We start from the raw sequence: 11,831 nt of genomic DNA, 5'->3' as shown, positions 1-11,831 counted from the left end.
CAGACGAGCTTGAAGGATTATGTGTACATATCGGTGAGAGAAAGCAGCTGCTTTCGAATAATTTATTTAGGGTTTATGTACTCGGGCGTCTTTGAAATGGAAGGCTGACAACTTGAGGGAAAGCCGGTGTTATTTACTGAAATTGTATGTATTAAAAACCAAGCGACAATGATGTCAGAATGCGACCCGACAGAGACAGAGACCAGCGAACCCGCGCAGGACACCGGAGCAACAGCGGTGTCCGTGCTGGAGTCTAACTTTCACTCCACAGACCCATCCAAAGGTATTATTTGACAAAAACCGGACAGGTTTGGGGCACGTGGCGAACCCCGGAGTCGCCGTTCGCATTTCGGACTCCTGTGAAAGCGTCCTGACCGAGCTGGAGACGGACGGCTCAGGCGAAGAGGCGCTGTTGTTACCTTGCTTAGCAGGAGGCTCGACGTCTCCGCGGGGTGCGCGAGAGAAGCGGAGTAGGCGGAACAGACACAGCTCGTCGTCGGATAAAGACACCTTGGCCTCCCCAGGTAATTGTTTTTGATCAAGGCCTTCGAAATCCTCTTATCGAACTACTGATGAATGAGTAAGCGGTTAGGTCAGGGAAGCAATGTCTCAGTGAGGATATATCTTTGTTTTAGTCGCATATGCTTCAGTGCAGAATAACACCGGCTGATTATTGGTAGGTGTAGAGATAACACAATGACTGCAACGTGGTTAAAAATTGTGCTGTTATGTAAGTCTTCTGCGGAGTGCTAAGCATTTCACTATGCCTCCCTCTGGGACCCCCTGCCTGATTCGGGAACCAAAACTTTGGATCATGACAGGAGAAAAAGCAATGACCCGTTGCCTTGGTATAACTGAAAAGATTTCTGAAAAAATCTTTGTGGATGGATGAAATCTGTCAATACAGTCATGTCACATTGAAGGTATTTGGTTTGTGTTTACACTGAGATGAAGTTTGTAACCTTGCCTGTGTAGCCTGTGGTGTGTATATGTGCGTGTATTCCAGTCTGCTGATGTAATAGCTAACTATTATCACGCATGTGGATGATATGAGCTGGCACTTTTACCTGGTGACCTCAACACAACAAGTCTTGCCACGAGTACAGTTTATAGTGTAACCAACTTTAAAATGTCCTCACCTTAAAGTCCTATTGGTCATACCTATGGTAACTGTGTCATTTCTTTACATTTCCCATATTACTGCCAGTACCTATACACCAGGTGTTAAGGTTTTTAGGCAGATGTCCTTCCTGTGTAGCTAAAGACTCGTATAGACTAGCACATTATCTATTTTTTTCCATTGTGTTGTTTGTGTTGCGTATCTGTCGTCACTCATAAATATTCACAGCACTGGATTTATTTTGGACTATAAAAAGAAAGGGTTGGTATAGCAGAAAACAAAGAAAAGGTGATCTTGTCACCATGGAAGCAGCACATATCCTGACTTTACTGCTAATTGGATTTAACACCACTCCCCCTCATACCGCCCACCTTTTTTTCCCTGCAGCATAATTCTTTTCCATTTGTTTCCTAGTATTTTCACTTCTATTGATCTGTGTCTTTCTCCTGTAGAGATCTGTTTTTCATCCATGTTCTATCAGGGCCAAAAAACTGGGCCACAGGTAGACACGCTGAGCCTGAAATTGCAGGTGTTAGTGTCCCATTTCATGTGGCCTTTTAGAATAATAGTGTTGGGATCTAGAATTACAACACAGTCTGTATTGCAAATTAGGAGTCACACAGGTAGTCCTAAGAGCCATTGCACTGCATTGCTTTGTATGACATAAAATGTAATTCCAATATATTGTAAATTGTGGCAAAAAAATTCTACCAAGCAAGCATATCTCTCGGACCATGGCCTGAATGTAATGTGAGGTTTTACAGGCCAGTGGTAAAAATTTACATGCATCCAACCACTAACCTGCATTCAACTGTTCAACCATTTTTGCAGCCTTCTTTCACCTGAGTCCATAGTTGCCGGAAGCAGCAAGCAGTGTTTATTTATCTGATTTAAGGTTACGCAATACCCATTTAATCTTGATTAATGCAATTGCATACATTTAAATACACTGAAACATTTAATCATGTAACTGTGTAAACAAGGTGAAAGATTTGCAGTTGGTATCAAGTAGCACTGATGCATCAAGGACATGAGCTTATAATGATATCAATATAAAGTTGTGTTTCAGTGTAGCCACATATCTTGGCCCTTTTCAGAATGCAGTGTTGAGACATCTCACACACTGTGTGCACTGCTAGGTCAGCAGGTCTCTAGAGCTCTGATCGGGCTGCACTCCCTCAGTGAAAGAGCTCTGCTGGGCCCATTAACTGACCAAGGGCTCTGAGAGACGGACATTAAATATGGATAAGGCCACTGTGCAAACAGACATACAAACACTCTGTAGTCCAGTGCAGTGCATGATGTTGATGAAGAGGGAGTTTGGGAGAGAGGAAGTATGCATGTGTATTTACTTTCACTCTGGCTGTCTGCAGGATGAGTATAATGGTAAGGGAGAGACAGAGAGATATTTCTGCCTCCTACACACAATGACATTATCATAGACTTTCATCAACTGTACAATCCAATGCAAGCATACATCCTTCATGATAGCTGAATAAACAGTAAATTTATTGTTAGAATGTAAATAATGAAGATAAAATATTGTGTCAACACTGCCTTCCACACACAGAGAAAACTGTGCTGTAAATCAGAAGCAGCCTGCAAGCCTTCATCACACATCTACCGGTCTGTGATGACACCATATTATTCTCAAATTAAAGTCAAAATGGAGCTGTTTTTGAATTGCAGTCAGCTTCAACATCCTTGAAGATGCAAGCCACCCAATATGGGAACAAACACTGCAGCTGGAATAACATCAGAGACCCCCAGTGAAGTAAAAAATTCAGTGTGAATTTGTCTCTGTAACACCTGTATGTGAAGAAATTTTCCCTTAGGTAGTCCACATGACCAACAAAACCCTGTCAAGTATCTAGCGCTTTAAAAAAAAATCCTGATCCCTAATGTAGTATTTGCATATCTTCATCCTTCTATTCTCTCCTTTGTTCTTTTTAATTTACTTCTCTCTGCACCCCCTTCAAGTGAATTAGCTTCAAAGCTATCTTTGTTTCTCCTTATCTCTCTGTGACAAATGGCACGTTAACTGTCCTCCCGTCCCTTTGTCCACCCCCCCAGTGTCTGTCCCTTCATCTCTCCCTGCATCCCACTGTGACTTTAGTGTGACTGATACAGAGCATATGGAGCATTTCTGTCAGCTGACAGTTCTGCCTTGTGTGAGGAGGAGAAGATAGAATGTGTCATGTCATATGACTGGGTCTTCATCACAGGAATAATTAACACGCCAAATTTGTCACATCTAGATATTTAGATTCACAACAAAAAATACAATTTCCCAACCAGTGGCAGAGTCACGGCAAGCCTTCTCTCAGCCTTGTTGCCTCACAGCACGACTGTGGGTTTCAAGCCACAGTCCAAAGACATGCTTGGGTTTGGTGAATCTATGATTCTAAATTGCCCGTAAACGTGTTTCTGTGTGTGTTAGTCTTGTGATAGACTAGCCACCTGTTTAATCCCACCTCTCACCCAGTAAGTGCTGGGAACAGTTCCAGCCTCTCATGATAAGTTAGAGGATGGGTGGATGTCTCCAGTTGCCTCTCACATACAAACTGTGTGCATGATATAAAACAGTAGAATAGGTAATATGAGGAGAAACAGGAGATGGAAAGATGTAGATAAGCTTACAAACATAGAAATATACATTCTTTAGATTTGTTTTTATTTTCAGTGAATTTTGCACTTAAAACAAATTTGCTTTTCAACTTCACTTTCAAAATGTTTTATTGTGCAGTATCATCTTTTTACTTAAAATTAGGTTTTTACAAAGATGATCCAGATCAGTTGAATGTTTTTCAGTATTCTTCATTCTCTCGTCATTATATGCTATGACACAGCTGACAGGAACCATGATGAAATGGTTCAGGTGATGGGACCATCTACAATGATCTCTGACTGGGAGTTTAAATTATTAAATTATCTATTTTTCCCTGTTTTTTCTTTTTATGTTTTTTAATGTTTATGTTTCATCATACATTATGTATATAAAAATATTACCAATAAGATTGTTATGACTGTTCCTGTAATAGTTTGTCAGTGAAGCTTATGATCTAAGAATTTCTACAGTCTTTCCTCATAGTGCTTTGAGGTTGTCCAAAATGTTTTACCAACATGACATTAATTTAACACTATATTTTGGAAGTGGTCTGATGGTGCAGTATCATTGTTCCATTCTTTAAGAATAGCCATTGCTATTTTACTGTAGAGCAGTCTGACTGCCCACACGGTAAATAAGAATTTTAATATTCTTATCTTGTTCAAATTCTAGGCACTAACAGTGGGGACTTCAACCATTTCCCTGACGATCCTGAGTTTGCAGATATTATCCAAAGGGCGGAACAAGCTATCGAGAATGGCGTCTTTCCAGAAAGAATCTCACAGGGTTCCAGTGGGAGCTACTTTGTCAAAGACCCAAAAGGGGTGAGCTGAGGATAGAGGAGCAGTAATGATAAATGACAAGCAGGGGGAAGGAACAGACAAGAGTGCTTTCCTCAAAGTTTACTGCATACCCAATCCTATTTCCTATTATATCCTATATCCATCTAGTTCAGGTTTCTGAACTGGTGATTAAGTGTCCTAGCTTTATGACACTTAGTTTACTGTAAGCTGTTCATGAGGTGGCTCTGCATTGCTCTTGAGCACAGTCAAACAGCTGAAAGGAGTGAAGGAAGGAAGTGAGGAGTTGAGAAATACAGAGGAGGAGGAATCTACAGCAGAGACTCACTGAATAATGCAACCAGTGATGCTCATGTCGATAACAGATAGCAAGCATGCATGATTAGCATCACATTAAGAGGTTTAACACACACTGCAGGGAAAGCATATCGATCTCTACCTTGTTAGCATGATCTCTGTCACTTTACATTTGTTGCTGATGATGTTATAGTTCTTTTCTGTGGATTGTTCATCGTGTATTTACAGGTCCCATGAAATGTAAAAGTACTATATATCTAGAGTAAACTTGGGTAAATGACTGTGCTGTATTTTTCCATGATCAGCCATGTACCAGATATTTGACAAATTGCATTTCCTCATTCTCTTTTCCTGCTACAGAAAATCATTGGTGTTTTTAAACCAAAGTCAGAGGAGCCTTATGGTCACCTGAACCCCAAATGGACCAAATATTTTCACAAGGTACACTGTCACACACATTTTATCTGTCTGTAAACAATTTGAACCAGATTTTTTTTTAAAACAGCCTTCTCAAGGTTTTGTGGTTGTTCTTTCTCTTTCCCTTTCTCATTAGCTGTGCTGTCCATGCTGTTTTGGCCGAGGCTGCTTGTTGCCTAACCAGGGTTACCTCTCAGAGGCTGCTGCCTCACTGGTTGATACCAAGCTTGGCCTGGGAGTGGTGCCAAAAACCAAGGTGGGGCTCAGAGAGCCTGCACGTTATTGCATTTGAAAGTTTTTTAAGTTACAGCGTGCATTCAGACCCTACCTGAAATTTAACAGCTTTGTGAGTTTATGTAAATGTAGTCAAGTTCAATGAACACTTGAATGAACCTGGATGCAGGTGTGATTAGATTTTTATTTTTATTTTACACATTTCTAGCTGTGGAAGAAAAATATTCAGCAGTGGTCACAAAGTACAACTGAAATAGTGTTAACGGAGCATCCTCCTTTTTATCAGGTGGTGTATTTGGCTAGTGAGACCTTCCATTATAGCGCCATCGACAGAGCAAAGTCCAGGGGGAAGAAGTACGCCTTAGAGAAAGTTCCCAAGGTGGGACGACGCTTCCACAGAGTGGGACTGCCACCCAAGGTAACAGAGACTGGTACCTCTTTCAGGATCTAATGCCACCAACCTTGGTGGTATAAGCACAGGCGGCATTTTGAGAAGGACCATACAAACGGTGTAATTCCAATAAATACTAATATATTCTATGAATAATTCAGTTTCTGTAGTGTCTAAAATGTTGTGTTTTACATTTACGTGGTCTGCTGTCTCAACATTATGAAGTGAAGGAGTTGTCGTTTCAGTGATGGCTCAGAATAGCTGCTGATGCAGCCCTGGCAGAGGACAGTAAAAGGAATCATGTCACACTGTCTGTTCTTGTGTTCCCTGAAAAGACAGGTTTATTCAAATAAATAGGTCAGAGGAAGCATAAATGTCATCCCTGCTTTAAATTGGGTTTATTTTTCAGGTCTTTCAAACACTGAATGGGTATTCTTATCTCTGTATGGTGTACTGTATTCATCTCTAGTGCCAGTTTTAGCATGTAATCTAAAACCTGTATAACAATGCATTGTGAAGCTGCCTGTTCCTCATCTGAGTCAGTCCTCTGGGTGATATATATCTGTGTACATGTGAGATGTTGTTAAAGGGTAATTATGAGGAAGTTGGCTTCATATTTCAACTGTCATGCTCTGCGGACATTTTACCCTATCTACATCACAATTTTACATGTTACGTCATTGTACCACACCACATTATTACCATATAAACAGCACTGAACATTAGAGCACAATGGTGGCTTACATGTGTGTGATGTTTCTGGTGTGTGTGTTTCCAGGTGGGCTCGTTTCAGCTATTTGTGGAGGGTTACCGTGAAGCAGACTACTGGCTGCGGCGCTTTGAGGCAGAACCGCTGCCAGAGAACATCAGGAAGCAGCTGCAGTCGCAGTTTGAGCGGCTGGTAGTGTTGGACTATGTTATCCGAAACACCGGTAAGGGTGTGCCTCTGTTGACATTTTAACACAGTCTTTACTGAACTTAAACACAGCATTGCATTACAACCCATCAGTCAACTTCAGTTCCTTTTACTTGCATTGACTTGGATTAAGAAAGCCATTCATCATATTTAACTAAAATTATTCTGTGTGTTATTCAAGTGTCTTGTCACATTTGTTGTCATTGTCACCAGCAGTCTTTGGCATATCACAGTCCATTGTTGATAGTGTCAGCCTGTTAGGAAGTTTTTTTAGTGTGTGTTGAACTGCATTTGCACTTGTCATTATGACCAATAATTCTGAAGGCTGTAGATCATGCTCCCTCTCTATCCTCAGCGTCATATCCGCATATGAAAACTTACTCTACACTTTTTTTTACCTCCATTTCCTTTTTGTCTTGCTCCTCAGATCGTGGGAATGACAACTGGTTGATCAAGTATGAGAAGCCAGGAGAAGGTGGAGAAGGAGACGGACAAAAGGTGAGGTTAAACCCACACATGCTTGAGCTGCTAGAATGTTGACACATTTTCACAGTAGGACGCAGCTCATGTTATTATGGGTTTGCAAGGGGAATGATTTTGAGTTTCTGTTAGTATCCCATAGATGCACACATACACAAAAGCATAGGCAAACATGCACACACACACCTGCGTACTTTATGCTCTGACACTCATTCACACACAGGACACACAGGGGCCAGCATTAGCACACAATAGCTTGGATATTGCAGGTCTGGAACAAACTAGTGCCCCAGTGACCTTGCTGGTTCAAACAGCCAGACCACTATCTGACTACCTATCATCAGTCATTATTTGCCACATATTGATAAATGAGCAAATGTTGTCATCTTTCTGTCCAATTAATCAGCTCTTTGGACAGTGATCAATAACTAGCTTGGTCACTGGTTGTTAATCATTCAGTCAGTGAATGCTGATGTGGTGTGTGATCTTTTTTTCCTCCTCCCTGTAGGATTCAGAGTGGCCAGAGAACTGTCCAGACTCCTGCATCAAGATTGCAGCGATTGACAATGGCCTAGCCTTCCCCTTTAAACACCCAGATGAATGGAGAGCCTGTACGTTGGTCTCTTTTCTCTCTCACTTCTTGTCATTTATACTCTATCCTTGCTGTTTTTTGCCTGTTAACACCTTCTTACTAATAATGAGGAAACAGCATTTATTGATTTTCATCCTGGATTAGTTCATCTTTATGTTATTTTGTCTACAAATCTTCAAAAAATGGCAAGTGGACATCACAAGTTACCAGAACACAATATACTGAAATAGCATTTTATTAATTAAGTACAATCATAATATTATTAATTGTAATATTTTGTAATTACATGAAAAACAAGAAAACATTTTTAACCTTTTTTTTTATTTTAAAGCTATGACTAATCAGGCCTATGGAAATCATTATCATTTGTAGGAAATGTACTTATGTCAGGTCTAAATATGAAGCTAGAGCCGACTGAAGACAAGCTTAGCTTAGCATAAACAACCCGTAAAACAACAAACTAAATATGTGTTAGTGACATTTAGACAGAATCCAGAATTTTATGCTAAGCTAAGCTAATTGTAAGCTGACTCCAGGTACATATTTATCGTACAAATATGAGAGTGGTATCGGTCTTCTTGTATGAGCTCTTGATAAGGAAGCAAATAAGTGTATTTCTGTATTTTTCCATTATGTTGAACTGTTCCTTCGGTGTATCACTGTAATGGCAGGCAGAGGTTGTTTGATGTCATACAGTATATTGACACAACGGTACTTTTACGCCATCTCCTTCCATCAGATCCATTCCACTGGGCATGGCTCCCCCAGGCTAAGGTGGCCTTTTCCCAGGAGACCAGAGACCTGGTGCTGTCCCGCCTCTCTGACATGAACTTTGTGCAGGACCTCTGTGAAGACCTCTATGAGATGTTCAAGGTAAAGGCCACTTTTTCTCCTTTCTTCCCTTTTTCTGTTCATAGAGATTAAAATCAAAAGAGTTTTAATAGTCATGGAAACAAGCAGCTGTCAAGCAGCAAAGTATTGTGTGCATGTTTGAATTTAACGAAACATGACACATAGGACACCTGAAAACATGAGTTATTTTCTTTCTCTTCAGACGGATAAAGGCTTTGACAAAACTATGTTTGAAAGACAGATGTCTGTTATGAGGGGACAGGTGAGTTTTTTTTAAAACTATTTTTGACTGTGCTGTTCTTGTCAGTTTGTCTCTCTCCTTTGTGTCCTCTATTTTGTTCTTTGCCATCCTTTCCTTTTATATCCTGCCTTGCTCTCCTTTCTCTCTCGTGCCCCACTTTCAGTCACAGTTTCACTGTTTGCTCTGTAACCTCATCACCACCTGTCTTAACCTAATTCCCTCACTCTCCAACCCCTGTCTACTGCCCTGCCTCACATTTCCTGTCCTTTCTGCTCTGCTCCTCACATCTTCCCCAGCTTTCCTTTTTCCTCTCTGGTCCTTGCTGTAATGTGTAATGACTATTCAATGACCACAAAGTGTGGTAGCTAAGGAAGTAACGATATCAAAATCTCACAATACAATAAACCCTCGATAACAAGTCCACAATAGAATATTTATTGCAATATTTTTTAAAAAAGGAAAATGAAGACTTGGAATAAAAATGTGTTTATTAAACAAGTCATTACTTTTAAAGTGCAAAAGTCAGTTGATAAAAATAGCCAGTCTTATTCCCTGACGTGTAGGTAACCACAGTCTGGCAGTGTCCGCATATCGTTTTTTGTTTGTCCGTCACTTTTTCCTCTCTCTCATTTCATAACATGGGGGAAAATGAGATGCATCCACACGTCAGATCTAAAAAATGCTCATCATAAACAGTCCACAGTCTCAAAGATGGGCTCGCATGGGATGGTGGTCTCTGTAGTTCTTATTTCCCTTCGCTCTGCTCCACTGCGGCTGTAACAAAACTACAGTGTCCGTGACAGTATCGAGACACTTTTGTTATCACAATATCATGGAATTGACGATACCATTACATCCCTAGTGATAGCATATGCAAGACTATACTGGAATAAAAGAAGACAACAGCAGATTATTACTTCCATAACACAAGTCTCTTTTTGTGGTGCACTGTGTCCAGTTCCTTCAGTGAAAGCTGAAATGATTAGTTACTGAATCAGTTAGCAAATATTTTGATAATCATTTATCATTTTACAAGGAAAAAGGCCAGGTCATTCTCTAATGTCATGTGATAGTAAATAAGAAAATAACCACCAGATTATTTGACATTAAAAACAATCATTAGTTGCAGCCCTTAATTACTGTTTTGATGTATTTTAGTGTCTTATGTCCTTAAATGAGTCATACATGATCATTTTTATTTTATTTTGAAATTTGCCTGTATGAAATTGACACACAGGTAAACATAGAACACAATTTCTACAGATTGTATTACATTTTGAATGATGTTGTCTCAGATTTCACATGGTGCTTAACCTCACCAGTACTCTTGAATACAACCAGTAAACCAAAAAAATCCATGATTTATCTTAATTGTTATTTACACTGCACACTGTCTATATTTTAAATGTGGCTCTGGTTTATCTCCAGGTACTGAACCTGACTCAGGCATTGAAGGACGGGAAGAGTCCCATCCAGCTGGTGCAGATGCCCCGGGTGGTGGTGGAGCGCAGCCGTTCAGGCGGCCAGGGACGCGTGGTCACACTGGGCAATGCCTTCACACAAACTTTCCACTGCAAACGGCCCTTCTTCACCTCTTGGTAGTCAGAGAAGGATGAGGAGCACGACTGAGGAGAAAATCTGTAGCAGTCGTTTTCTATGTCCTGAAGCAAGGAAGGATGAAATAAGGAGAAGATGAGAATATCACACTGGAAACTGCTCATATTTGTCCTGGCACAGAAAGAAATGAAGAAGACAACATGATGATAGAAAGTGAGATGAAGAATGTTTTGTGAGGAAATTGGGCTCGGGTCCATTCCTCATTTTGAAGAGAGCACAGAGAATCATGGGAGCTGGAGAGATTGGCATACCAGTGTCTCCTAGAGACCTTGGGGCTCTTTGCGGTTACCATGGTGACTTGATTGGATAATCGGCTTTTCCACAGAGGTGGGCTTTGTTTATTGTTAGGAGGCAGAAAGGAAGGATTTTTTTTACCCACCCAAAGTACCTACTGAAGTCTCTTGCAAGGTCTCTTAGTGGGGCTAATGGCCAAAGAACAAGCACTTACAAACCACTAACTAACAGATCTGTGGTCCAGTAGTGTTTTGGAATCTAAAGGACTGGTCTCATACGTCTCTCCAGAAAGTGAATTTTTCCCTACGACGATGTTGCTCCTGGTCTTGGATGTTAAGTCCAAAAATATTTGCTTTTGCCTTGTATGATTACTTATTGAACTATAGATGTGCACTTGCACTGCTGAAGTGTTTGACTAGTTCCACATAACTGGGTTGAACCGCTCTTCACCCAGTGTTAGTTTTCAAAACCACATCTGTTGAACAAACACAAACCCAGTGTCTTCAAATCTCACTACTGCCAAAATCTGTTTGTGGAAGGAACATTGAAAAGCCTCAGTAAGAGAATATTGTTGAAACTTGAAAATAATTTTTGGAGGAGGAGGACTAAGAATAAACACATTGCTTGAATGTAATCTGTTTACAGTTTCTACACAGATTCTTCCTCCTAAACATTTCAATACGAGTGAATGCCGTCAATAGACTTTTCTCGTAACAATGAATGTATTTGTTGTTTGACATGTATTTAATTGCTGGCAAGCGGCTTTCTCTTGAACCTCGTGGCATGGGGATGGCAGCTCGTCCCTCCCCTTTATTATACATGATATGAAGAGGAAAAACAAGACAGACAATATTTCACACTTGCTTGATGCCGTTGTGTTTTCTTATGTATGCATCTTGAAATTTTTATTCCAACTCAATGATTGTATGAGAAAAGTTGTATATTTAACAGATGAAAAATAAAATTTTGGAAATTTGATTCCTTGTTTTGGTTTGTACATATTACAGAAAAAGCCACCATTGATGGCCTGAA

At 40.3% G+C, this 11,831-nt stretch overlaps 1 protein-coding gene across 1 annotated transcript in view; it reads left to right on the top strand.

The window, feature by feature from the left end:
- Window positions 1–11,777, top strand: part of pi4k2b (phosphatidylinositol 4-kinase type 2 beta) — an 11,803-nt gene extending 26 nt beyond the window's left edge. The window contains 12 exon segments of the mRNA XM_018664566.2: window positions 1–279; window positions 281–524; window positions 4,401–4,552; window positions 5,186–5,266; window positions 5,379–5,498; window positions 5,763–5,894; window positions 6,646–6,799; window positions 7,211–7,281; window positions 7,772–7,874; window positions 8,595–8,728; window positions 8,910–8,969; window positions 10,377–11,777. The exon segment at window positions 1–279 is cut by the window's left edge and continues 26 nt beyond it. Of these exon segments, the coding sequence (XP_018520082.1) occupies window positions 169–279; window positions 281–524; window positions 4,401–4,552; window positions 5,186–5,266; window positions 5,379–5,498; window positions 5,763–5,894; window positions 6,646–6,799; window positions 7,211–7,281; window positions 7,772–7,874; window positions 8,595–8,728; window positions 8,910–8,969; window positions 10,377–10,550 (1,536 nt within the window). The 5' untranslated portion in view covers window positions 1–168 and the 3' untranslated portion in view covers window positions 10,551–11,777.
- Window positions 11,778–11,831: the final 54 nt, after the last annotated feature.

Source organism: Lates calcarifer, linkage group LG5 (genome assembly GCF_001640805.2).
Source record: "Lates calcarifer isolate ASB-BC8 linkage group LG5, TLL_Latcal_v3, whole genome shotgun sequence".
Classification (NCBI taxonomy): domain Eukaryota; kingdom Metazoa; phylum Chordata; class Actinopteri; family Centropomidae; genus Lates; species Lates calcarifer.
The sequence above is the reverse complement of the archived record's forward strand: the minus strand, read 5'-3'. Positions and strand labels throughout refer to the sequence as shown.